Source organism: Amphiura filiformis, chromosome 5 (assembly GCF_039555335.1).
Source record: "Amphiura filiformis chromosome 5, Afil_fr2py, whole genome shotgun sequence".
NCBI classification, from domain to species: domain Eukaryota; kingdom Metazoa; phylum Echinodermata; class Ophiuroidea; order Amphilepidida; family Amphiuridae; genus Amphiura; species Amphiura filiformis.
Window position 1 is genome coordinate 33,525,459 of NC_092632.1, and position 26,080 is coordinate 33,551,538.

Consider the following 26,080-nt stretch of genomic DNA (forward strand, 5'->3'; position numbering starts at 1 on the left):
TTTTACTGAAACTATGACCATAAAAAACGAAATGAAACAGGAAGAAGAAACCAAAATATAGGCGGTGTCAAATTTGACGACAGACCGTCCTGTGACTTTTGTGGCTAATAATTTCAATCTTTATCATCTGCCATGGATAGTCAAGGAAAGAAAGTGATTGTTTGTGATAATGGTACCGGAGTAAGTAATTCATCCATATAGTGTATTATTTGTACAGATCATGAAATAATGACTCGCGCAAGGAGGGTAAAATCTGAGGGTTGTTTTCCGAATGAAACAGGAAGTGACTCGTATTCACATCAAATTACAGGCCAGGGTCTATGGCATACTATCCCCGCCCCCACCCGTAGCTTAGCCTTGGTGCCTCACTTCGATTCCAGCATTGGTTACTTTAAATTTGATTGTAAATCATGATAATATATAATAAAAGCAAATCAAACAGGACAAACCAAACTGTCCAAAGACCACTCAGCTCATTCATTGGACATTGACAATTCATTGACATTCACATTGTCATGATTGTTTAATATTGAACGTCCGCAATTGGTCATTTGGTGCGCATGCGCAGTGATGCCAACGCCGCGCCTTAGGCGCACAATTGGGCTACTTGGCAATCGCTTGCCGCTACTCAAAAAAGCATGCCGCTACTTGTCTAAAATTGGGCTACTTTTGCCAGTCTCAGGCCGCGGCAGTAATTTAATGTATTTTCCTTTCAATTTAGCCGATTTATAAAGGTTTTGAGTCTTTGAAGCTCCAAATTGAAGTTACAATGGCTTTTGTGACCATTTTATTGATCGGTCAGTAACTTCCCAGTAAGTACCGGAAGTTTGAATGTCAAGTGCTTTTCCGCCCAATTGGGTGTTTTATGTTCTAAATTGGGTAAATCCGCCCAAATATCCGTTATTGGGCGCTTTTTTGAAGCATGAAAAATTGGGCTACTTGAGAATCCTTTACCGCGGCCTGGCGAGTCAATGCGCCGCGCCTTGACACTGAAAAGTTTTGGCAACACTGCGCATGCGTCGAAGAGGACAACATCTTTACACCTCCAGTTAAAACTTCTGTAGGGAGTATTTATTTGGAGGTATAAGATCCAAGATCTCTCCCTATATCGCTCGGGGGTATTTCGATCTAAACTTGAACCCCGTCAAATCCCTGATGTTGGGATGAAATCACCTCAAAAAGTGTTCCAGAGATCCGCGTTTACTCGTCAATCATGCAAGTAATAGTTTTATAGTCTCTCTTGCAAGGTTGCATTGGTTAAGGTGCTTCTGCGTTCGAGTATACAGGCTACAGCGCTGCACGGGACGTCATGCATGTGCATAGGACCTTGTTAAAAATAATATGTAACATGCATGCTGGATGGCATGGATGGTTAGACTCGCTCGCCAGATGGTTAGACTCACTCGCTCGCTCGCTCGTGATGTCCGCTACGCGCACGCCGCACAGAGGCCTATTTGATTTCAGTTATTTCACAGAAAATGTCCAGCACTTGTCATCAAGTTCCCAGACAGCAAAACATTTTCTGGAGGCCTGATGTTGATGATCAAGCTCATTCGCTGGTTAAGCTGCATAGCATCGGGTGACCTTTCTTATTTATACGTGATCAGAAAGAGCAGACAGACACTGCACTGGCACTTCTGAATGAATATGATGATAATTATAGCATAGTGTAAAATTGTTGCACCAAATGGCTTCATGACATTGGCATTGCCATAATAATTGGGTTTTTGGGGCTTTCATTTTAAAACAATTTCCAACTTCTCAGGGGGGGGGGGCACATCCCCCTCAGACACCAGTCAGTTCACCCCCTGCATTGTACACTTGTACATTCTCCACGACCCACATAAATTATAATTACAGGTGGAGATGAAATAAAAGTTTGAGTCACAATTCCCAAATGCAGGTAAAGTTGAACTGAGTAATGTTCATTAAGACTAAGTCTTTCTTTTTTAATATCTTCTTTACACAGTTTGTGAAATGTGGCTATGCAGGAACAAATTTTCCAGCACACATTTTCCCGTCCCTTGTGGGAAGACCAATCATCAGATCTACAGCCAAAGTAGGGGATATAGAAGTCAAGGTAAGTCAGTTCTTGGAAGTTTCTGAACAATTGTGTCAATATCAATCTAGGACCCTTGTTGGCTGATTTCCAAATTATTATGGTACCGGTACCTGGAAATAAAAATTGGTTATCTTGCCCTCTCATAAAAATTGTCATTTTAATATAAATTGCACAATTATGTGATGATCAGGGTTGTAGCTACAAAATGTACAGTGGACTGCAGAGCACACCACTTGCTTTTTGAGCCCACCGCTAATTTGCTACAAGTACAAGTAGCTACAGCCCTGCCTGTATATCATAGTGTTACCGTAGGTAAACATCTCAAAATAAGTAATTACCCCCCTTAAATAATTGCCATTATTCAAAAATAGGCTATTGTGTACCAAATCTGTAAAATGCGTTGGAAGCAGAATATATTTCTGAGCATTTTGACACCTCATTTGAAGCAATTGTGTAAATATTGATGTCGCAGTGTACGTTTAAAATCAATGTACCCAAGATTTGAGAGTTGCACTAAAATCTATTGATTTGTCTTCAGTATAATGAAAGGAAATCTATGTAAAAAAAATTAATGATATCTGAGTCTTTTTGTATTGTTGTAACTTTAATGTTAACAAGTGCAACTTCCAAATCTTATCTGAACCTCGCTACATTAAATTAACCGGCGTTTTATTGTTTTCTGGGTTATATCAAATGTGGTGTCAAAAATGGGCAGAAATAAATTCTGCTTCCAACGCATTTTACAGATTTGTAATACAATAGCCCGTTTGTTAATAATGGCCATTATTCAAGGGGGGTAGTTACTTTGAGATGTATATTATGAAGAGCATTTAAGGGGACGGTCACTCACCTTTGCACAGTATTTTTATGGGCCTGAGAGCACATCAGACATACCAAATTGCATTCTGAATATGAGGAATGTCCTTCTGATGATATCAAAAAATTTTAAGTCGTGATATAAAACTTTATGGCAAATTATTAAAAATTGATATTTGACAGTCCTCAAAGTAAATTATGAATCTTAAAGTATAATGTACTTAAATTGTATGTAATGGGAGGAAATTTCATTATTATAAATTTTGACCTTTCGTATTGAAGATATATACATTTTTTTTCCAAAAAAGACCAAAATGAAAGGTCAAAATTTTCATATGATGGATGGCTTTTCATTCCAGCTACATACACTGTAAATACATATCATAAGATTTAAAAAGTTAAATGTCGAAAATATAATTTATTTTTAATTTGTCATAAAATTTGTATTATAAATTATATCATGAATTTCAAAAAATCAAAATTATTTGATATCAGAAGGATATTCCTTGTATTCAGATGCAATTTGGCATGTCTGATGTGCTCTAAATTCCCACAAAAATACTGTGCATACGTCGCTATGAGTTAAGGGCTTAGGCAGCCAGCCGTGTGTAGAGAGTGTTTTACACACCCAAATTTGTATACACACCCAGTTTTTGCCCACACGGCCTATACTTTGCACACAAATCTTGAATTTATGCACCCATTTTTTCAAATTTACACACCCAAACCTTCAAATCGTGCCTAAGACCATGCTATGTGCCCTTATAAGTAGGGATAACCATCAAAATTTCATGTTGCCCCTATTGCTACAAAAGATCATTTTCTGGATAGAACTCATCAATAGAAGTATTTTGGTGGTCAAAAACTTTTCGAATTATGAATTTTCAAAGTTTCCCATTCTGACCGGTCATTGGAACGAAATGAAATGACAAGGTCCAAAAATAGCAATTGGGAGCAAAATTGGCATAAGCATATATTTACCTTTATATATTTCTTTATTTTAACATATATGCAAACATGAAACAAGCATATTGTGAAAGTATCAAAGGGTTTCTTATGAAATGGCACTTTACTAGTCAATGGCATAAATTATTTTTTCAAACCGAGGCATTGAAATCATGCATTTAGAGAACATTTGGCAAAAATCATCCAAGATGGCCGATATGGCACAAAATCAAAATTGCACTAAGTACAGGTGAACTTTTTTTTTCACAACCAAAAATTTCAATGTTATTGGGTTTAATATGACCAATTAGTAGGTGTAATGCAAAGAAAATCTTAAGTGTCATTGAAGCTCATTGACTCATTCACAACAATAGAGGTTATCCACTTCACTCATCATGCTCATGTGTGACTTGTAACAAAAGGTGCTGGTTCCCGTCCCGGGTTCCCGTAGTATTCCTTATTCAATACAATTCAATGCATGACCTCGAAGTTAGCTGCATGACTTTCAAGGGCTATTTTGAAACAGTTATGGTTGCACATTCAGGTATAGGTACTTCTTTTGAAAGTTCTAAACAAGGTATAGCCAGCAGCAAGTTGTAGATGGTATAGGCCTAAATATAAGAAAACGTTTAGGGTTGAAATCAGGTGAACAATACATCGAATGAGCACGAAACTTCACATTTATGTTCAGAAAGGTGTCTTCTTAGCATGATTCGAAAGGAGTATGGAAATTCCAAAGGGAAGCTGGTGATTTAATTTGTAACTCGAGATCTACTTGTTCAATTTTTTAACCTTTTTAAAGAGGGTATGATAGAGGTATTACTGGCAACTCTGCCAAATTACAGCTCAGTAGGCCATGTTGTTCACCTGATCTTATTGACATGAATATTTTGTGCCATTCTTGAGCAGTGCTGAACTCAGCCACTGGCAATTAAAGCGCACTGTGGCGATGGACCAATTTTGACTCGCACTTACAGGAAAATGAAATAAGTTATGTTGCTGTAATTTGCAAGATAGTTACAAAACATAATTGGCATTAACATCCCCAATTTTTACAGAAAAATTATGAAAAATAAAAGAATGAGCTCAATTTAGAAATGTCTGTGCAAGCAGTGCACAGTGGAGCTCCCTGCATGTCTATGGGAGTGTTCTAATCAAGTTGATGGTTCATTGGTCATCCCTATTATAAGCAAATAAATTGTTTGATTGAGTGTTGATCAAGTTAACAAAAAAATACTAGACTGATAAATGCAGGATATCATGAGCCTGTTTAAAAATTAATATTTTTAACTTTTTAAAAAAGCAAGCAGTCTGAAAGTAATTTTATTTTTGTGTGAACTATAATCATTAATAACCCAGTATTTTGTCTTTCTGTGTTCTCTCACTACATTTCTCTCTGCTCTTTTCAGTTAAAGGTAATGATATGTACATCATAGTTTCCCTTTTTCACTTTACACAATTTAATTACCAAGATAGAAAAGTTTGCTGTTATTGATTTTGTTCATTAATACGTGGGATTGAAGTAAAGTTTGTAATTTGAATGAAGAAAAGTAGATATGTTGAGGTTGTCGGTGTGATGTCATCTTGTGGGTAAATTAATAATTACTTTCAAGTATAAGGAAATCATCATGTGATAACCTAGGTAGAGAAGATTGCATGGATTCGCACCCATGACAAATTAATATAAATGCAACCATATTTGCCATTGTAGTGTAACATCAAATCAGGTCAACTTGTTCACGCCATCTGTGTTTGGACTTTGGAACCACAATCAAAATGACCACAATACAAAGTCAATGGGTTGCTAACAGGTGTGCAAACCAAGCATGAACCAGTAACTGAGGTGTGACATATTCACTATGACGGCAATCAATCCCATAAGATGGCGACAGACTGACAACCTCCATTGTTTGTGCTGATGGTACATTATGTTGCGGTGTGATAGTTTACAAGTGTTCCATTCCTTCAACTAGTTTGATATACTTCTGAAATTTCCTTGCTTTATCTATGTTTGTAGTTTCTTTTCACAACCTGCAGCATGAAATTCTCTTTAAAAATTGTTCAACACCTATAGCATGCCCAAGTGTTGAAATTCAAAACACATTGTGTAAGTGAAATACCCCGTAATTATGAGTGTTAATTATTAATTGTGATAAGCATGGTTTACAATGTAACAATGTTTTGCTTGCTTTTACATTTTGACTGTATGTTTGAATCTTATTCTTCAACAATCATCTTGTTTTTGTTTTGATTTGTTCTGCACATTTTGATTCCCAAAATATTTGTTCAAGGGAGATTTTAAAGTGAGGTTTGTGTGCAGTTGAAATATGGTTAAGCGGGTTCATCATGCTGTTTTCCATCAAAATATCTCTCTTTAGTAATTAAGACATAATCCAGCTGTTGTGTTTTTATTGGCAAGTTTGATTTTATTTGTTGTTGTTTTAAATGTTGGTTTGTACAAGGGTTGTTTTATTTCTGTTATTATTAATTTTAAAAGTATTAAAACATTTTATTTCTTCTACAGGATTTGATGGTAGGAGATGAAGCCAGTCAGCTACGCTCCATGTTAGAAGTAGTCTACCCTATGGAAAATGGTATCGTACGGAATTGGGACGATATGATGCACGTCTGGGATCACACATTTGGGGAAAGCATCATGAATGTGAATCCAGCGGAGACCAAATTGTTGCTAACAGAGCCACCTATGAATCCAACAAAGAATAGAGAAAAAATGGTTGAAGTAAGTGTCTTACCTACAGGTGTGATTCATGTTTTCACACAATTTTTCTCTAGTTTATATTTCTGGTGATGTGCCTCTGTAACAAGAACGCAATTATAGAATTTCTCTTTACCTTCAGACCCTACACTATAGATGCTTTAGTGCAGGTATAGGTGGGTAGAACTATGAATAGAACAAACATATCTCCATGTGCATAGGAAGCTGCAGACTTGTTCCTGGGGGTGTGATAACTGCTAAAATGTTCCAGTAGTCATGCTAGACTGACAATAATTTAAAGCCATTTAATTGAGAAAAAAGTACCAAATCGTTACCAATACTACTGAACCTTTCATTCACTGTACATGTATTTAACCTTATTAGGTCAATTTTTCAGGCTTTTTACCAAAGGTCTTGTATGCATTTTTGTGGTTTTGTGCAAGGATGAACATTAACATCAGAGTTGATTGTGAAGATATATTTTTATCCTCTAAGAAGTTCTGAGCACTTGGTCACAGAGTGTTTAAAGTTAAGAATAATAATCTACAACACGGCAAACAAAATGATCACATGAAAATTGGTACTTTAAAAAGTGACTTGTCACAAAGGATGTACGTTCATGCAAGCTGAATTCATTTGAGTGAAGTATCTTTTATCATCAAAATCAAGCTCCATTGCAATGCTCATCTGTATAGTCAGCAAGACATTACTATGTAATGCTATTATTAGGGTTGTTGACAAGGCTGTTGTCGACAATACTGTCGACAAAGCAATCTTCCTGATTGTCGACAAGCATGGATAAATTGTTGATAAAAACTAGTCGTTAGAGAAAAGCTTAAGATATATGCTTAACATCACAATTATTTACCATGAAATAACCACATGAGTCTTCTTTTTCATTCGTAAGTGGTGCATATTATCTTTCCATTAAAAATTATTCTAATATTCTGATGATGCGTAATTGCGTATTTGGGGTAATATTTTGATGTAAAAAATACACATGACATGGTCTCTGCACTTAATATTTTGATGACTGCTTTGTCAACAACTTGTCATTGTCAGATCTTGAGATTTGATGATTGTTGACAATGTAAATTCTACTTGACAACAGTCCTACATGTTATGTGCAATGATATTTGTATGAGATTTCAACTTAATTTGTTTCTCTCTCTCTCTCTCTCTCTTCACTATTTTAGGTAATGTTTGAGAAGTATAATTTTGCTGGTCTGTACATTGCCATCCAAGCTGTGCTAACTCTGTATGCCCAGGGTAAGTCTGTTCCACTCAGTCTTATGAGTGAAAATTTGAAAATACATAATTGCATAGTGCATCAGAGATATATTTAAATTGTATATCTTAAAAGTCCTAAGATTAGGTATGTTGCTCATGGTGTCACTCAGTCTTTGAGAAATAAGATACATTATTACATAATGCATTAGAGATACATTTAAGAGGGTGTCTCTGGAGTCCTAAGATTGCTCTTTATGACACTCCAGGTTTTGAGTTTTAATTTTCTGATTATACAAAATTTGAATTTTGAAGTAATTCAATTCAGTGGATCAGTGATCTGTTGTTATAAAATACTAAAAATAAAAGAACTGTTAACTGGAAAAAAGTTACTGCCATGATGAATTCTTCAGCCTGAATACTTTGATGAATCTAACTCTAATCCTCTAAGAAGTTCTGAGCAGTGTTTGGCAAATTGTTGTTTGTTTTAAAGTTGGCAGTAAGTAGTATGGGAAAAATTACGGAAAATATATATTTTTTTCCAGCAATTGAATCAATTTGCTATGTTATGTCAGACATGGCTGTATCAAATACCACATGTTGACACAATTATGCACAAACTAGGTATTTTATTGATTGCAATTTTTCACTTCCATGTGTTGGCAATAAAATCTAAGGGACAAGTGCAAGAATTAACTGCCCTATAGACATTTTAACAATGTCTGCATTCAACATTAAACACATGTGACATGATCAATGGCAGCTATTGCAGATGCACCTTCTTGCACTAAACCCTCAAAATACTACTAAATGGGCCTTGTGTGGGGAAATAGTGCTGTCCTGTTTTTCTGACAAAAGCTTGACAACTTGTTTTTCAATCTGACTGTACTTGTTGAACCCTTGTTGATGGTGGTTTACTGTCACTAAATCCTCTCTACTCATTCCAAATTAACTTTTCATCCACCTGTTTTCCTGTTGTGTGTAGGTCTTTTGACAGGTGTAGTAGTAGATTCAGGCGATGGTGTCACACATATCTGTCCTGTATATGAAGGTTTTGCTCTTCCACATCTCACAAGACGGCTTGACATTGCCGGTAGAGACATCACTAGGTATCTAATCAAGGTAAGATATTTGTTTCATTCAATTACAAAAGTGGTTATGTAACTCAGCGGTAACTTGATCACACATCTTTTGGAATGATAGTACATGCTGTACACATTTGTGTGGTAATAATTTTGATTGTGGTTCAAAACTAAATACATGACCCAGTGGACATGGTGATAATCAGCTGGCATGTAACACTTTGATGGCAAATTCCCAGGTTGCTGAGAGGACATTTGTGCAAGTTTCCCAGCAAACACATTTCATAATATTTTCAATTGGGTTGCCAGGATTTTTTTTTAAATGTCAGGTTTTATAAGTAACATTTTCAAAACATTACAATTTTGCTAAAAACATTTGCAACTGATAATTTATAAATGTTATAAAAACTATGCTGACTCATGGTACATGTATGACCAGAACAGACATATCTCCATGTGCATAGGAAGCTGCAGACTTGTTAAAAAGAGGAGTGAATCTTCCGCAGGGTTTGTGGTTCCAAAACAGTTATGCTGTACCGACTATTAACCCGTTTAATAGAGAGAAAATAGAACCATACCAACACTACTATTACTGTACCTTTCAGACACTGTATTTAACCTTGTTATGTAAATTGTTATGCTTTTTACCAAAGATCTTGTAACCATGCACAAATGTGTGATTTTGTGCAAGGATGAACATTAACATCAGAATTGATGATGAAGATATATTTTTATCCTCTAAGAAGTTCTGAGCACTTGGTCACAGAGTGTTAAAAGTTAAGAATAATAACACTGTGCCCAAAATGATCACATGAAAATTGGCACTTTTATGGTTGAAATGTTTTGAGCCTTTTAAAGTGTTTTGAAAATGTATAATTTTATACAAACTTACCTATGTTTACTGGGTTTGGATATCTTTATTGGATGACATTATATAATTGATTCACACTTGCTGTTGTTTTCTTTACAGCTTCTTTTTGTTGAGAGGCTATGCTTTCAATCACTCAGCTGACTTTGAAACAGTTAGAATCATGAAGGAAAAACTATGTTATGTAGGGTAAGTGATCAAGGAGAATTGAACAAAATACAGAAAAGGTTAAGAACTGGAAAGATAGTTACTGCCATGATGAATTCTTCAGCCTGAATACTTTGATGAACCTGACATTAATCCTCTAAGAAGTTCTGAGCAGTGTTCGCTGTCAGCAAATTGTGATCTTTTTAAGTGATGGACCATCAGTATTTTAGAAAGAAATGGGAAATATACTTGTTTTTGTAAGTTGTGTATATAAATTGGTTGACAGAATTGTAATGGATTTGTTCATGGTCTGATTTAGTACTGTATGCTAGGAAAACAGACACATCTTTAACAATAAGTGATTGTTTTAGTCATGCATCACTTCTTTTGTAATTTTGGAGGGTTGTAGTTACATAATTGTTTGCAAATATAGATTAAATCTTGAATTTTGCAACAACTGGACATAAATTCTGTTATATAATCACTTAATCATGTTAACAAAATTAACATTTTGTGGAAAAGACTATTTGGAAAAATCATTAAAAAAATGACCATATATTGAGTAGTTACTGTAACCTTTGACAAATACCTGCCTCATTACTCACCATCTTTATTTCTCATTACAGATATGATGTAGAACAAGAACAGAAATTGGCCACAGAAACAACTGTTTTAGTTGAAAATTACACAGTAAGTGCCCAATACATATACCGTATTCATTCCAATAAGCGCCCAGGGTGCTTAACAAAGTCATTTTGGGTGGGCGCTTATTTTTTACATTGTTTTAGTCATCAATCACCGTCTGAAAGTATTTAGTTACTCACAGTTAGTGCGCCCTCACAAAATGTGTCTATATATTATATTGACAAAATGTTTTTGAGGGCGCACTAACTGTGAGTAAACATGGCGACCGCCGGCAAAAAATACGAATTTGAGACAGAATTACCTCGAACTTGGCCTAAAGGCATTTGCAGGTGGTTATTGTGAAGTATTTTTAATATCTATACATCTGCCACTATGAAATAGCGTCATAATTTAATTTTTATGCACATTTTGGATACTTTTGATGCTCAATTTCCCACATGCATTCATGTAAAGTCACTCGACAGGTAAGCTTACTGGAAGTATTTTGACAACATTGGATGGGCGGTTAATAATTTCATATTGTGTTTGTTGCAAAGTCGCTGGGTGGGCGCTTATTGGGGCATGGGCGGTTATTGGAATGAATACGGTACTCCTTTTAAGGGATATTGAGAGAGCTGTGACTGCGTAATATTTTTGTACAGAAAATCTTTGAATGCCCCTTTAAACAGATATGCCTTTTAAGACTCAAGAGATTGAAAGTAAACATTTCTTTAGGACAAAAGCTATTACGGTAGTTTTGTGCAAGGATGAACTTTAGCGTACATCCGACTTTGTGAAGATAAAGAAGTTCTGAGCACTTAAGTTACAGATTCAGTGTTGAAAACTTTCAACAGGTTTGATTGTGTAGAATTGTATTGTCTGGTAGCTAAATAAATTCAAATAGTGTAAAAGTGCAAAGATATCAAACCACAAACTAATATCTACAGCTGCTTCACCAACTGGTAAAGTCCAGCATCTAATGAGGGTCACTCGTTCCATGACAGGCGAAACTGCTATGCCCACTTTGTGCGTGTTGCTGGATATTTTTTACATCTTTCACAAAAACGCGAATGCATGCATATTGATTTCACATAAACAAGAAGGCACGCTGATAGATAGGGTTGATAGAATGATTGGCCCTCAAGTATAACAAGAATTGTCATTGAATACAAAGAATGGGGACTTTGCCTTTTGGAGTGTTATCTGCACCTCTTTTTATCTGCGTCCAAACACAAAGAGACTTGCCCAAGCCCTCAGAGTCATTAGAAATTGTGGAAGAGACTTGTATACAGTATCTGGTTCTTAAAAGCACTAAAAATCATTTGTTACCAAGTAAGGATATTCAAGTTGTCAATCTATTCAAGTTGCATGATGATGAAGAAAGGTGTTCTCGGAATTATTACTATTTTATCAAGGTAAATAGATAAAAACACCACTCAAAAGGAAAGATGCACACTTGTTGGATAAGTTGGATACTTTATATAATTAAATTCATTCAAATAGTGTGTATGTGAGCATACTTTACTATTAGTAGATAACTGATGTTAATATTTTTATCTGAGAGACTAAAACATCATGTTACTATTGTGTTACAGCTTCCAGATGGTCGAGTCATCAAAGTCGGTGGTGAACGATTTGAAGCCCCAGAAGCCCTCTTCCAACCACATCTAATCAATGTAGAAGGTGTAGGAATAGCTGAATTGCTCTTCAATACCATCAATGCAGCAGACATAGACACACGACCTGAGTTCTACAAACACATTGTACTGTCAGGTGGATCAACTATGTACCCTGGTTTGCCATCTAGGTTTGAAAGAGAAATCAAGCAGCTTTACCTGGAGAGAGTTCTCAAGGGAGATACAGCCAAACTATCGGTAAGTTGTTCTCCTTAAATATCAGTACTGGCATATGCTTGGACTTTGGAGATTGAAACTAAAATAGCACTTTAGAATAGCACTGGTGCTAGTTTTGTGCAAGGATGAACTTAAACATCACAGACCTTTAGTGAAGATGTATTTTATCCTCTAAGAAGTTCTGAGCACTTAGTCACAGAGTGTAAAAAGCTTTGAAACATGTATAGGTTTGATTGTACAAGTTCACATTTTTTGGTATCTAAACAAACCAAACACCTGTAAGATTTATCAGAATTAAGAATTTTGGTGAGATCTGCAAATTAATTCTTGCAAGATTTTATGTCATTTGAAGTTGAACAACCTAAAAATTTGACGATGTCCTGTAAACGAAAGTGCTTTCATAAGAAGGCTCCCCCCTCCCTGCAACGTAAGTGTGAAATATTGAAAATTCCAACCTCAAAAGATAAACTTTGGTGGATAGTTACACAAGTTTTTTACAAATATAATCAGACTTTTTGCCCCCTCTTAAGGAAAGGGTGTTCATCTATAGGACGTCATCAAAATTTTTCTTTGTTTCCTTGGGAAGTTGACATATGTGACCATCCTCCACAACTGAGCCCGGATGTCGCCAGTGCCACTATTGAGATATGCTCCATCGAACTTAACAATAAACAATAGGAAACAAAGGATTTATTGACTGTTTTATTGATTTTTCACTACTTAAATGTCAAGTACTATAGACATGATATACATCATTTTAAAGCTAATTTCAAGCAGAATATTTTGGTTGAATATCTCAAAAATGATGATTGGCGACTTCAGGGCTCAGTTGTGCTGAGGGGTCACATATTGGCACTGTTATGTTTTGTGGTAATCAAGAGTTAATTACTATGTTTCAATGTTTGTCTTATTTGCCCTTCATTACAGAAATTCAAGATACGCATTGAAGATCCACCCAGGCGTAAGCACATGGTGTTCTTAGGTGGCGCCGTGTTGGCCGAAATCATGAAAGACAAAGACACATTCTGGATGACAAGAGAAGAATATCAAGAAAAAGGCATCAGATGTTTGGAGAAATTAGGTGTTAGTGTGAAATAGATACACCTTGCCCTTGACCCTTCCAACAGACCAGAATTAAGCATACCATAGGTTGACATATTTTGTATGTACATAGACTTATTTTTCATTATAGATATATTATTATTACCCATGGAATGCCATCATGTGGAGTAATTGGTGGGTATTTTGCCAAAGTATCACCAGTTTCACCAGTATAATGTTATCCAATACAGGTATTACAAAAACACTTTTTAGTTTTACATGAAGTTGCTTTACTGGGCTGGAAAAATGTGTTATTCCATTTGAAATCCATTCACCCTTTGGTATGCATGACCATAATCTCCTGCACAGGGGGTTACCTGAATGGCAAGGGTGAAAATAAGAAATGATGAACCAGGGGCTCCTTTTTACACAAAATGGCCCCTGGTTCACTTCATTCAACATGGAACTAGGGGCTACTTCTAATCAACAAGGGGCCAATATTTGTTCTGAATAAGTTCATCATGCATTAATGGCTATGGAATTGAATTTTTGGGTGTAGTGACCAGGGGCCAGTTTCTGAAGAAAAGTGTCCCCTGGTCAGCTTAAATTTAGATGGGACCAGGGGCCATTTGAGGGTTTCTAGGGGCTAAACGGCTCCCGTCTCCCACTTATTTTCACCCTTGCTGAATGGGTGACTCCGTCATTTCTTCCATAGGGGCGTATGGATTTCAAATGAAATAGCCCAATGTTTAAAATTTTCCAGTAAGATGAGCCAGATTTCACTCCATGACTAAAATAATTACCAATAATATCTTATATGTATTTCTTATATGGGGAAACAAAATGTTCCTTCAAATTCCAAAATATCTCTCCAACTCCCATTTTTTTCCTGGGAATGAGCTTCATTTTGTCTAGGCTTGTTTCTGTATGACAACACTTATTTTCTAGCACTTCAGTGAAGCTCTTCATGGTGGGTGCATTCTTTGAGCAAGATGTGCAGAACACTGAAGGGGAAAAGTTCAGTTACTGGTAAATTTTTGTTTTCTTGCACCAAATATATTCTGCAATAAATAAAGTGCACGCACTGCTGTTTTATGGTTTATTTTTAAAGAGCATGTATTTTGATTTCAGCATCAAGTACATTTTGACTACATTATGAAATTGTTAGATTTCTTGTGAAAATAGTTTGAGAGATGAAATGAATAATAAAGACTCTCTTAACAAATAATGTATATCATGTATATTAAGAAGCCTTTTTAACAGTGAAAGAAACTTAGTGGTCAAAATTTCTTGATATGAACACAGTATGCATGCATAATATTGAATGGCACCATTTGCAGCTTTGGCTAATCACTGTGAGGTCCTTCACTTGAAGGTCCTGCTATAATAGATTCCATATTATATTGGAGTGTTGGGGAGGGGAGGGCATTGTACCTTGACTGCTGCCTGAATTAGAAAACATAGGAAAACTATTGCTCATTTGAATAGGTAATTTGTACAAAACAGGTTACTCCAAATGAATGTGGAATGTATCGGTCAATGTATAATAAACGGTAACCGAGGCAGGTAAAGGGAGAAACTGGTATGGGCAATTGGATGAACACAATGTGGCGAATGTTTGTGTTCACTCATATGACAATGCGTCCACAGGGAGGTTACAGCACATAGCAGATGTGTGCAATTTATGCACACGTCTAAAATGGCATGTTGCCCACATTCAATTGCCACATCGGAATGTAATTGTCATCTGGGATAGTCATAGTATAGCCTAGTATGACTGAGCTATGTATGGTCCATGATGGCGTTCCACAGTGTGTACTCTTATCATGGTATGTTAACACTGGTCAATGTAGAGGCATATATGAGTCTGATTTATACCACAATTTGAGCATTGTAATCCCAGGAAAATGTCTCCATTTGGGCAAAGTTCTCTAACAATAATTCAGACCAACTTTGATCATTCATCTTTAAATGGCCAATATCTAATGACATAATACTGACTTTGTATGTAGTTGATACTAAGAAAATCCTACATTATGAGAACGTCAACTTGGGAGGATACAAAGTCATGCTTAACACCATAAAGCTTTTATAGGCCACCATATTAGCCTGTATTATGTTTGATGTACAACTCTACTTATTTATATCATATTGAAACTCTAGTTACCTAAACAGCATTTGTAACCATTAACTACAAAGAGGCAATTTTGGCAGAACCTTTCAATGAACAATAAAAAACAAAGGATTTCTCAACATATTTGTTGATTTTTTTACTACCTTCCTAACAAGCAATATGGACATGCAATATATCATTGTAAATTCTGATATATCGAAAAGTGGAAATGCCAACTTTACAGCCCATTTTGGTGGATGGTCACATTTAAGACATGACCGAGTTGTCCTAATGGGTTCAAATTGTTCTATGGTTGTAATATGACTTGCACTATGGATCAGTTAAACACTAATGATGATATTAAAGTGGTGTCAATGGCATTATTTCCATGACACAAGAAAAATAAAATTTGCATCCCCCTTAATTAAATGGAGAAAACAAAATCCATGAGAAATAAGGGTTCTATTGAACAGGACCATTTTTATATGTCAAATGTAATGTGGGATTTAGAGGGGGTTATAATGATAATGGGATGTTAGATTTAAATGCATGCTGTAGGTACTTAACTTGTACTGTTCATATGAGGACACCTGTAAACTATTGAATATAGTTTACATAGAACTTGAGAAAATAATGGTTTCAAGTGAATTAATATATTATATGATTTATGTAAAGAATCATTTGTGTACAGATATTTTAGTTTGAAATTATATAATGAAAAAAGGATGAAATGCCGTCTTCAATTTCAAACCAGGTGATGCTTATTAAAGGAATTGTAAAGCTGGATTTCGGACTTTTGAGGTGGATATAGTGCTACAGTTTGAGAGAGTATGCCTCAGTAGGGCTTTTCATAGGTGCATTTGGATAATCAATATTCACTATAAATGGCACATGTACTATTCAGCAAGGTCCTTCAGCACTCTGTCGATTTGGAGCTGTTAACAGCGGTAACACAGAAGGGCGGTTCTGATTGGCTATTCGCCAGGAACTTGATATCCAGAACTTGGCCATAGCCAGTATCGCGGCGCAAAATGCTACTCAATAATTTTGATCACTTTACTACCCAATTTTTGAAATGTGAAGCAATTTTATGCCATTGACTTATACAGTGAGGTGTGCCAATGTAACAAAAAAAGTATTGCAGGCTGATAATGCTACCCATAAAAATGTCTTGCATCCAACAGAACAGTTGAGATGAAAGTGAGCCAGTTGCTTCATATGGAAAGCCCTCTGAGTGTACTAAAAGGAATGTAAATATTTTCGTAAAGGCTGTATGAGATCCAGGGACATTGCATATTGACAAGGAATGCTGGGTCTTTCTGACTCTTCCAATTTCAGAAGCTGGATATCTTCAAGATGTTGCTTTTCATGACATCAATAATTATAGCACCCCGTAATAGTACAATTTACAATATAACCAAATATTCTGACTTTTATAATATGATTTGGTGAGCACACAATGCATGTGAAATTTATTTGAGACTGACAAATTACTAATTAAATGGGTCATAGATAGTCTTGCATTGGAATATTAGATAACTTCAGGTAATTACTCTACATTTTTGGTACATATTATTCCTTGTGTCAGAACTGCATATCCAGATCTGATATATTTGACCATTTCTAGTGAGTGTTTAAAATGGTGAGGTATGCAATATTTTACACAATGATAATCATGATATGACTGTAGAAATGTGTTCTGCTGGTAAGCTTTACTTGGACAGAAGTGTGCAAAAATTTGCACTTTAAAAACTAAAATGGGATAAAATGAGGTCCATTTTGGCCTAAATCAGGCCCAAAGTAAGATGAACAGCAAAAATTCTGTGGTCAATTTTGTCCTGGTATTATTTGGAGCTGCTCCTGAGCATTTCACCACTGGATGTGCATGATCCAATTCAATTCAAATCAGTCAAAAGAGCTTTGACATTTAGGCACATTTTGCAGTCAAGCTACTGAAGAATCCTTTATAGTTTTTAAAAGTTATTTAAATACAAGACAACGTCTTGAATTAATGATAGAACCAGCATTCATGTCATGATTTCTACTTTTTATAATCCATTCTCAAGTACACATTGCTTGTATTAAATAATGAAGTTTTTTGTACCCTTTCACAGCATTTTGACCAATGCTTTGAAAGAACAGCACTTTCATTTCATAAAAGCTAAATAGCACACTTGGGAGCATTGTTTTTTTTATAAATTGCAATCAAATAATAAAATATTAAACAAAAAGTGACAAGTGTTGAATTGCATTATTATTGTCTGCTAGTGCAAACTATCCACAAATGAAGACAAGAAGTACAGGAAGATGTACCTTTTAATTTTACTGAATTTTTTGTTGTTGTTAATTTGATTATTTCCCAATATGACATTCATTTAAAATTGCCTGACTTGGAGAAAATTTACACAGGTTATGTCAACAGAAGTGATGTGACAAAAGTGAGTAGCCAGAGAAAGATGCCTCCCAGTGTGATATCTTGCCTCTGCCCCGTGTGCGTGGAATGCTGGCTACTGTGATATTTTGGACCATTTTCGTCAAACTATGCCCCTTGAAAGTTGCTTTACCCCCTGCCTGTGTGTCAGCTTTATTTTGCCTCAATATTTGAGTGCAAACACCACTAGGTCATACTCCCTTCGACCCGCCTTAAGCAACACTTAATTTGCCTGAAACTACTTCAGGACTTCCTGCACCAATGTCTTCAATTATTCTGATCATAAGATAACCGAAACACTTCTTATGATCATCGTTTTATTTTCAAACTGAATACATTGTCGATTTCAATTGTATTCAAGTCTTTTTAAAACTCAGAGGAAGGGGTATGAACGTTTGGACAGTATTTATTGTGGGACATTAGAGCACATCAGACATATCGAATTGCATTCTGAATACGAAGAATGGCCTTCTGATATCAAATAATTTTGATTTTTTAAAATTCGCAATGTATATGTAATACACATTTTATGGCAAATCATTGAAACTTGATATTTTGATATTTAACAGTACTGGAAGTATACTTTATAAATCGGATGATTTCTACCTAAAATGTATGTAGGTGGGATGAAAAGCCGATGATCAATTGAAAATTTTGACCTTTCGTATTGAAGATATGGATTTTTTCCCAAAACATCAAAAAAATGAGGTCTTTTGGGGAAAAAAAATCCATATCTTCAATATGAATGGTCAAAATTTTCAATTGATCGTCGGCTTTTCCTCCCAGCTACATAGGCCTACACTTTAAGACTATATCATTAAATTTATAAAATTTACTTCGAGGACTGTTATATCTCCAAAATGTGAAAAATATCAAATTTTAATCATTTGTCATCAAATTTGTATTATATCGTGAATTTCATAAAATGAAAATTATTTGATATCAGAAAGACATTCTTTGTATTCAGAATGCAATTCGATAGGTCTGATGTGCTCTCATGTCCCACAAAAAATGCTGTCGAAACGCTCAAAACGCTCATTCCAGTTCCCTTAAGGGCTGGGGTATGAACGTTTGGACAGTATTTATTGTGGGACATTAGAGCACATCAGACATATCGAATTGCATTCTGAATACGAAGAATGTCATTCTGATATCAAATAATTTTGATTTTTGAAATTCGCAATTTAATACAAATTTTATGGCAAATCATTAAAAATTGATATTTTTGATATTTAACAGTACTTGAAGTTAACTTTATAAATCTGATGATTTATACTTAAAGTGTATGTAGGTGGGATGAAAAGCCGACGATCAATTGAAAATTTTGACTTTTCGTATTGAAGATATGGATTTTTTTCCCAAAACACCAAAAAAAAAATTAGGTCTTTTTGAGAAAAAAAAGCCATATCTTCAATATGAAAGGTCAAAATTTTCAATTGACCGTCGGCTTTTCCTCCCTGCTTCATACACTTTAAGAATATGTCATCAGATTTATATAATTTACTTCGAGGACTGTTATATATCAAAAATTTGAAAAATATCAAATTTTTATAATTTGTCATAAAATTTGTATTATATTGTGATTTTCAAAAAATGAAAATTATTTGATATCAGAAAGACATGCTTCGTATTCAGAATGCAATTCGATAGGTCTGAGGTGCTCTCATGTCCCACAAAAAATACTGTCGAAACGCAATAAACGCTCATTTTAGATCCCTTAAGTGTGTTGGAGTTGAATCCTATTCGAGCAGTCTCCTCAGCCAGACAGTTATAAATAAGAGCCTTGTGGTTTTATTCATGACCAGTTACGTGAAGTCAAATATTTGAAAAAAAAACCCGAATTTCTAGATTTAAGTTATTTTAATAAAAATTTTATGTTTGGTGTTTAAAACACCAAACATGCAACAAAATTGTGTTTCTAGCGCAACATGAAGAAAATGTCATATCTTCACACGCCTGACACGTGTGAGTGACTGTTATAGCGCCCTCTAAAAAGTTTGGAAAGTTTGTCGACTCGTTCATTCTGATCGCGGGGGTGTCATGATTCACTGGTATAGAGTGATATACTGTTAGGTGGGTGGGTAGACTCAATAATCAATTTATAAATCCCATCGGATAGTTTTATGATAAGAAATCGGGATCAATTAATTAGAAAACAATGACAAATGGTTATTCACGAGCGTTAAATAGATAATAAATAGCTAATAATAGATTTCAAGCCACACAAAATTAGGCGCTTCAGATCCACCTTCGAAATTAAATGATGAGAAATGTCAGAGGGAATTCATTCATTATACCAGCTTGTGGTGGTGTGTATAGGTAGTCAAATATCTTCGAAATAGTTATCGTGTGGTTATAGGTCGTTGCTAGTATGTTAATTACATTAATGTATTCATAACTTTGTCATGTAAAGTTGTAACCCCTTCAGGCTGATAATTCGGGCTGAGTAATATCTGATATGAACTTCGAATGGTCTCTCCCTGCAGTCTCCACGTTACCAGGAGCATTTTGGGCTTGATTGGCTAAGTTTACTGCCAAATAGGCCTATATAATAACCATAGAAAGCATAGGCCTACATAAATAAGCTGACATGCTATGCGTGTATACTCATACATTCTTGGAGAATTTCCCAGTATCTATTTTAGTCTTCACCTTTCAGCCAAGACTTTCTACCACAGGAAACGGTAGACCATTTACGCCCCGCCACACGACGATCAGCCTTTCCGCTCGTCGTATCAAATTAACCCAGAGGGCAGGCGCACGAAAGCACTGATGGGGCGAGCTTAGTGGCGACTGGATACCATCAAGCTATATAGTGCTCCGTAGTTTACTAACAGCATTCACCGTTCAGGATTAACTGCAGACAACATGTGTAACCCGACTGTGAAGATAACTTATACCTGCAAGAAAGCTAGTTTATCATCTTACTGAATGAATGGATGCCAACCAGCCAACACCCAAATTGGAATAATATATTATAAGCTGAGCTATTGTCATTATTATACTGCAAAGAGTTACTGCTCTAAGGAGCCAGCCGAAAATCAAAGAAACAAGAAAACAGTTCATCTGTTTTCTTGTTTGGAGTTAAGTACTTGAGTGCAATGATCCCAAAGATGCCACGACTGTTTTCTTCGTCTTTGTCGTCGTCGTCGCCATCGTCGTCGTCAACGTCATATACGTACAGTTTTATCATGTCTAAACGGATGTTACCATTTTACACATATTGTTCATATATTTTTATTGGATTCAACTGTCTTACAAATCACTTTGGGAAACCAGTGCAAATTAGATTTTCAACAGTACGAAAAGCGGCGCATTGCCGCAATCAAGGGGCAAATTTTGAGCAAACTTGGTCTAACTGCTCCACCACCAGACGAAGGTCCCGACGAAGTACCGAGGGATGTAATAGAGGCTTTTAATGATACAGTACGACTTTTGGAACAAAAATATATTGAACAAAATACAGCTTGTGAAGCTCAGAGGACTGCTGACTTTTTCGCCAAAGTGCCTATTTTGTACCACACACAACCAGATTGGCGTGGGCCAGGTAGGTATAGTGAATTGAATTGATGGAGTCTACAGTCATATGACCTGTGTGACTCTGTGAACCCCACGAGATGGGGAGAGAAAGAGGCAAAAGTTGGGGTTGTAATCATTGCATTAAAATACAGGGTGTTTAAAAAATTGACAAAGTCATGAAAGTGAAACAATCGAACATGAGAATGAGTTATCGGGTGTTTTTTTTTCCTGCACTACATTTAACCACATGTAACGGGATATTGTTAACGGTTTCATGGATTTCCAGGAATGGCATGGATTCTGCTCGTGTTATAGATATTATGCCATCTGGTATGTTCATAAGCTGGCCATACCGGGGACACGTGCACATGAACAAGACATCAAAAGAGTCATTGACAATAGTAACATTTTAAATTATATTCACTACAGCATGTCCTGCAGAATGAAGGCACATGTTGGGAAGAATATAAATTGACAAACTTGCCGCGATAAGATTAAACAACATCAGTAAATGTCAAGAAGTGAAGTGCGAATCATTCATCCGTCATTTTATGTCTTTCGTTTTTAATTTTATTTTCAATTTTTGATACCAATCTAATTAAAATGGTTGATTGCATTAAAACGTGCAGCCAATGCAATGAATGAACTCGCGAGTCGACATGCATGTAGCAAACACCTTAATGATACGGGAAATTTACTCTGGAAGTGAACAAGTCGGTCAACTACTTCCGTTGACAAACAAAATCACACCAAAATCATATTAGTATTTCACACACTTTAAGATACCATCTTCTCGCTACCCCTGAAAAACACTTGAAACCATCTTTGGCACAGACAGATAATTCGTTGATCTTATTCCCACGACTTGGTTGATCATCATAACAATATAGGGCAAAAGGGCCAGAAACTACTAAATCATATGGGACTGCCACTATGCTACATGTACAGATCATCCTGTTTTGGGGTAAATAAATACATGTTCACTCATTTTGAATACACTGAAGTTGTAGTTTCTAGGCCTTGTTTTGACATCTTCTGTTGATTTTTGCCAAATGCTATGTATAGGGTTCCCCTATACCACGTACGGTTACCATGGTTACGGTACCATTTGTAATTCATCATTTGTATAAATTGTAATACTCAAGTCTTCCAGGAAAAAAATAAATACCAATATCATGAATATGAAAAAGCAAACTAAAAAACAAAAAATTAACAAATAATTATAGGCCTGCAGCTTACTTTGTATGAAACTGCTTTAAAATGAAATGGTATTTAAATAATTAATAATGAGACCCGTTCCTTCATGCCCATAACCTTTTTCCAATGGCTTTGCAAACCATGTGCTTTAAAATATCTGATCGCCTGATAGAAATTGAAAAGCTGTTGGAGGAAACTAGAGCAAGGTTTTATCACTGGAATAGTAAGTAAATTACTATACTATATATACCATCACGATTGACGAGTGAGTGAGTGGAGTAAAGTTGTCCTGTCTGGTATTCGTGTCTGAAATACCAAAGGGTCTTCTGCCTGCATGTGATCAGTCCTATCGAATGATAGTCCTCAAAACACTCAAATTATATATTTAATTTGATTAACATAGACCTACATAATTACTATGGATATGTACTTCTAATGTCAATTATGTGGCGTTTAAAATTTGGATTTGCATTTTGGTTACTTTGTTTTTTGTTGCATTAAAATGAAAAAGTTACAAATCAATCAAATAGATTCTGCCGACAAGAGACTCCTTTCATTATGACTGTTTGCTTTGTACAACACGTCAGTAATTTCTGTGCAATCGATTAGAGAAATTAAAATAGGTAACATTGACCTTTAAGCGAAAATTAGCATCCGGCGGCATTTGAACATTAACGTTATCATGGAAGTGTCATGGTTTTATAATCACGATTGTATCGTGTTTATCTCAAAAGCCTCGGACGAATAATGTCCTTAAAAGTTTACCGTATTTCAGAAGTGACGAAATTTTGCTATGTGCACATGCATCAGTGAATTGTTTTATCGTTGTCGCTCACTTTTCTCTCTTAGGCCTGCCTAAAGGAGCATTTCGTGATCCACTTTTCTAAAAAAAAAACCTTTCTTATTCCGTGCTGAAAAAATTCTTGCATATTTAATAGTTCGTTTAGCAGAAATACTGTCAAATTTGTATTTACCTTTAATATAACGACGTTTGCACAGTATTTTTTGTTGGACCAGAGTGAGAGTAATGGCATTCTGAATACGAGGAATGTCCTTTCTGGTTTTTTAATTCGCGATTATGGCAAATTATTAAAAATGTGCATTTTTTATATTTTCGATCGAAGTAAACTATGTCCCATATCCCTACGATCGGCTTTAAAACCACATGACCAGAAACCCTTCCTGACACTTGAAGTTGTAGCTTATTTCATAATCTTTGGCAACAAATAAAAAATAAATAAAGAAGAGATAAAAATTGACTGAAATCGTACATTATGACTTTAAGGTTATACGGTACACCATGCATATATAGTATTATGCAAGTTGCAATTATTATTTTTTATTCATACTAACTTAGGTAAAACCTGTTAAAGTGGCCTACATATTAACATAAAAAAAGTCAAAAGGGTATTTTTCTATCTGTTTAATTTAGTTTTTAAAGGCCTACATCATAGTTTTGCTCTGATCTGCTTTTGACCGGGAGTCAACTTTTGAGCCCAAATTGTGAGTTGAGATGTTTGATGGTTAAATATTTGCGTTGTACTTTCATACAATGTTGAACAAAGTTGTATGGGTTAACATAGAGGTCACGTTTACATTCATACCTGTTGTGGGCCCGCGATTAGGCCCATACGAGCGGATTGGTATTGAACTTGTTCATTATTTTCAGCTGTTCAATATCTGTCCCGTACCTCATGATCCCCGTTTATATTCTGGTGAACTCATTATGTCAAACTCGGCACGGCCGCCAGACGTTTGTTCCCGCGAGAAAACCTAAACTTTTCCTCGGGGTTTATCTGTATTCACATTGCTATGCCAGTTGACTTTCAAAACAAAATACAATTTCAAATGTGCACGCGATCTTCACCAACTAATTGTTTCCGAAAAATAATGTAAAAAATCACGTGATAAAACTTTCCACCAATTAGGTCAACGTTTGATGTACAATGTACTGCATTCCCGACTGCATTCCATATTTTATGATATGAGATATGACGTCCTTCTCAAAGATGTTAAAGTGATTCTGATGAACAGGGCTGGATATAACACATGATCAGGTCGGGCCCGAGGTCCCAAGATCCCGTGCAGGGAAGATAAAACGATACAAACAACAAATGATTAAAAAAAGGAAAGTGTGAAAATTTAATGAAGCACTGGTGAATGATCAATTGATATAAAATACAGGTACAGGAATGGAGGAGGAGTAACACATGTTTGTGAATAGCCAGGGCTCCTAAATTATAGTCTCTCCCAGATGAAAAGATAAATCCGATCGTGATTTTCATATACGACCGAATTGTTGTGCTTCATTGCTGCATGCTGTAGCAGGTAAATCTGCAATTTTAGAACAGGGAACCGAAATACACATTATGGACCAAAATGGTCTCGTATCCAAATCTTGATGGTTGGCATAATAGTTCAATAACCTCTATATCTTTACACAAAATTTGACCTCAAGTTGTGGAGAATAGTTTCTGTCTCCAATACATTCAAAGATCAAAGGTCATTTGATGGGTGTACAAGGATATTGTGTTTAAGGAACTATGCCTTGGTAGGTGAGCATAATTTTATGAGATCCTTGGTAAAATTGGTATGGTAGGCCTATATAAAACCGTACTATTAAACAACGGTTTAACCCAAATATTACTCACGTCACTTTTGAGAAATGACAATCGGGTAAAATGAAAAGATTAGGCCTAGAATGTGTTTGAAGCCTATAGAACGACGCTTTGTTCAAAATGTGGCAAAAAACCTTAATTTCCACGATGTGGCCTACATTTATAATGTTAGCAGACGGTAAATAACAGCTTGACAAAAACATGTTTGTACTGAATCCAAAATGGCCAAACCTAATAAAGACCTGCAGACAGTGCCAGCACGTAACTTTCTCCGAATACAAAAATATTGCTGAGTGCATCAAATGGTGGGTTTCATATTAGCATTGAATATTATATTTAGTGTCGTCCTTTTACGGACAAATTTTGAATTATATTATTGAATGCAATGCATGATGTCCTTTCCAGGAGTTGAAGATGTATGCCTACGTCAAAACTCAAAATGATTTAAGTTAATATTCTAACTGACCACTATGCTTTGTCAGCTCAGTAGGCCTACATTTGATCTTCTCTTTTATAATGCAATTCAGGGCCGGATTTACCATTAGAGCACAGGGCCAAAATTGCCCTGCATCTTCCTCTTTTTGCCCGAAAAGCACCATATTTTGAGCCCAAATAGGGTAAAATTGCACAATTTTGCGCGGTTCGCGCGCACTGGTTCGTTATGTAGCAAAATTCAGCTTTATTTTGGGCCAAAATAGTCTGCAGTCGATTTTTTTTTGCGCCCAAATGTCCTAGTAAAAGCAATGCTTGTTTCCCTCTAAATTGTAATACTCCCGCCGCCACTGTCGATCTTATACCTAAAACCAAAACGTGGGCTAATT

At 35.8% G+C, this 26,080-nt stretch overlaps 1 protein-coding gene and 5 non-coding genes across 6 annotated transcripts; all 6 read left to right on the top strand.

Annotated features, from left to right (window-relative positions):
- Positions 1 to 34: 34 nt before the first annotated feature.
- LOC140153015 (actin-related protein 2-B-like) lies at positions 35 to 17,732 on the top strand. The gene is made up of 9 exons (XM_072175602.1): positions 35 to 180; positions 1,970 to 2,080; positions 6,348 to 6,563; positions 7,736 to 7,808; positions 8,752 to 8,899; positions 9,819 to 9,905; positions 10,490 to 10,553; positions 12,083 to 12,361; positions 13,268 to 17,732. The coding sequence occupies exons 1-9, from the start codon at positions 133 to 135 to the stop codon at positions 13,436 to 13,438; spliced, it is 1,197 nt and encodes a 398-aa protein (XP_072031703.1). The 5' UTR covers positions 35 to 132; the 3' UTR covers positions 13,439 to 17,732.
- On the top strand, positions 6,978 to 7,047 carry LOC140153879 (small nucleolar RNA SNORD61). The gene has a single exon (XR_011859211.1). It is a non-coding gene; the product is annotated as a small nucleolar RNA SNORD61 (small nucleolar RNA).
- On the top strand, positions 8,161 to 8,230 carry LOC140153874 (small nucleolar RNA SNORD61). The gene has a single exon (XR_011859206.1). It is a non-coding gene; the product is annotated as a small nucleolar RNA SNORD61 (small nucleolar RNA).
- Positions 9,535 to 9,604, top strand: LOC140153872 (small nucleolar RNA SNORD61). The gene has a single exon (XR_011859204.1). It is a non-coding gene; the product is annotated as a small nucleolar RNA SNORD61 (small nucleolar RNA).
- LOC140153876 (small nucleolar RNA SNORD61) lies at positions 9,969 to 10,038 on the top strand. Its single transcript, XR_011859208.1, has one exon. It is a non-coding gene; the product is annotated as a small nucleolar RNA SNORD61 (small nucleolar RNA).
- Positions 12,460 to 12,529, top strand: LOC140153870 (small nucleolar RNA SNORD61). The gene has a single exon (XR_011859202.1). It is a non-coding gene; the product is annotated as a small nucleolar RNA SNORD61 (small nucleolar RNA).
- Positions 17,733 to 26,080: the final 8,348 nt, after the last annotated feature.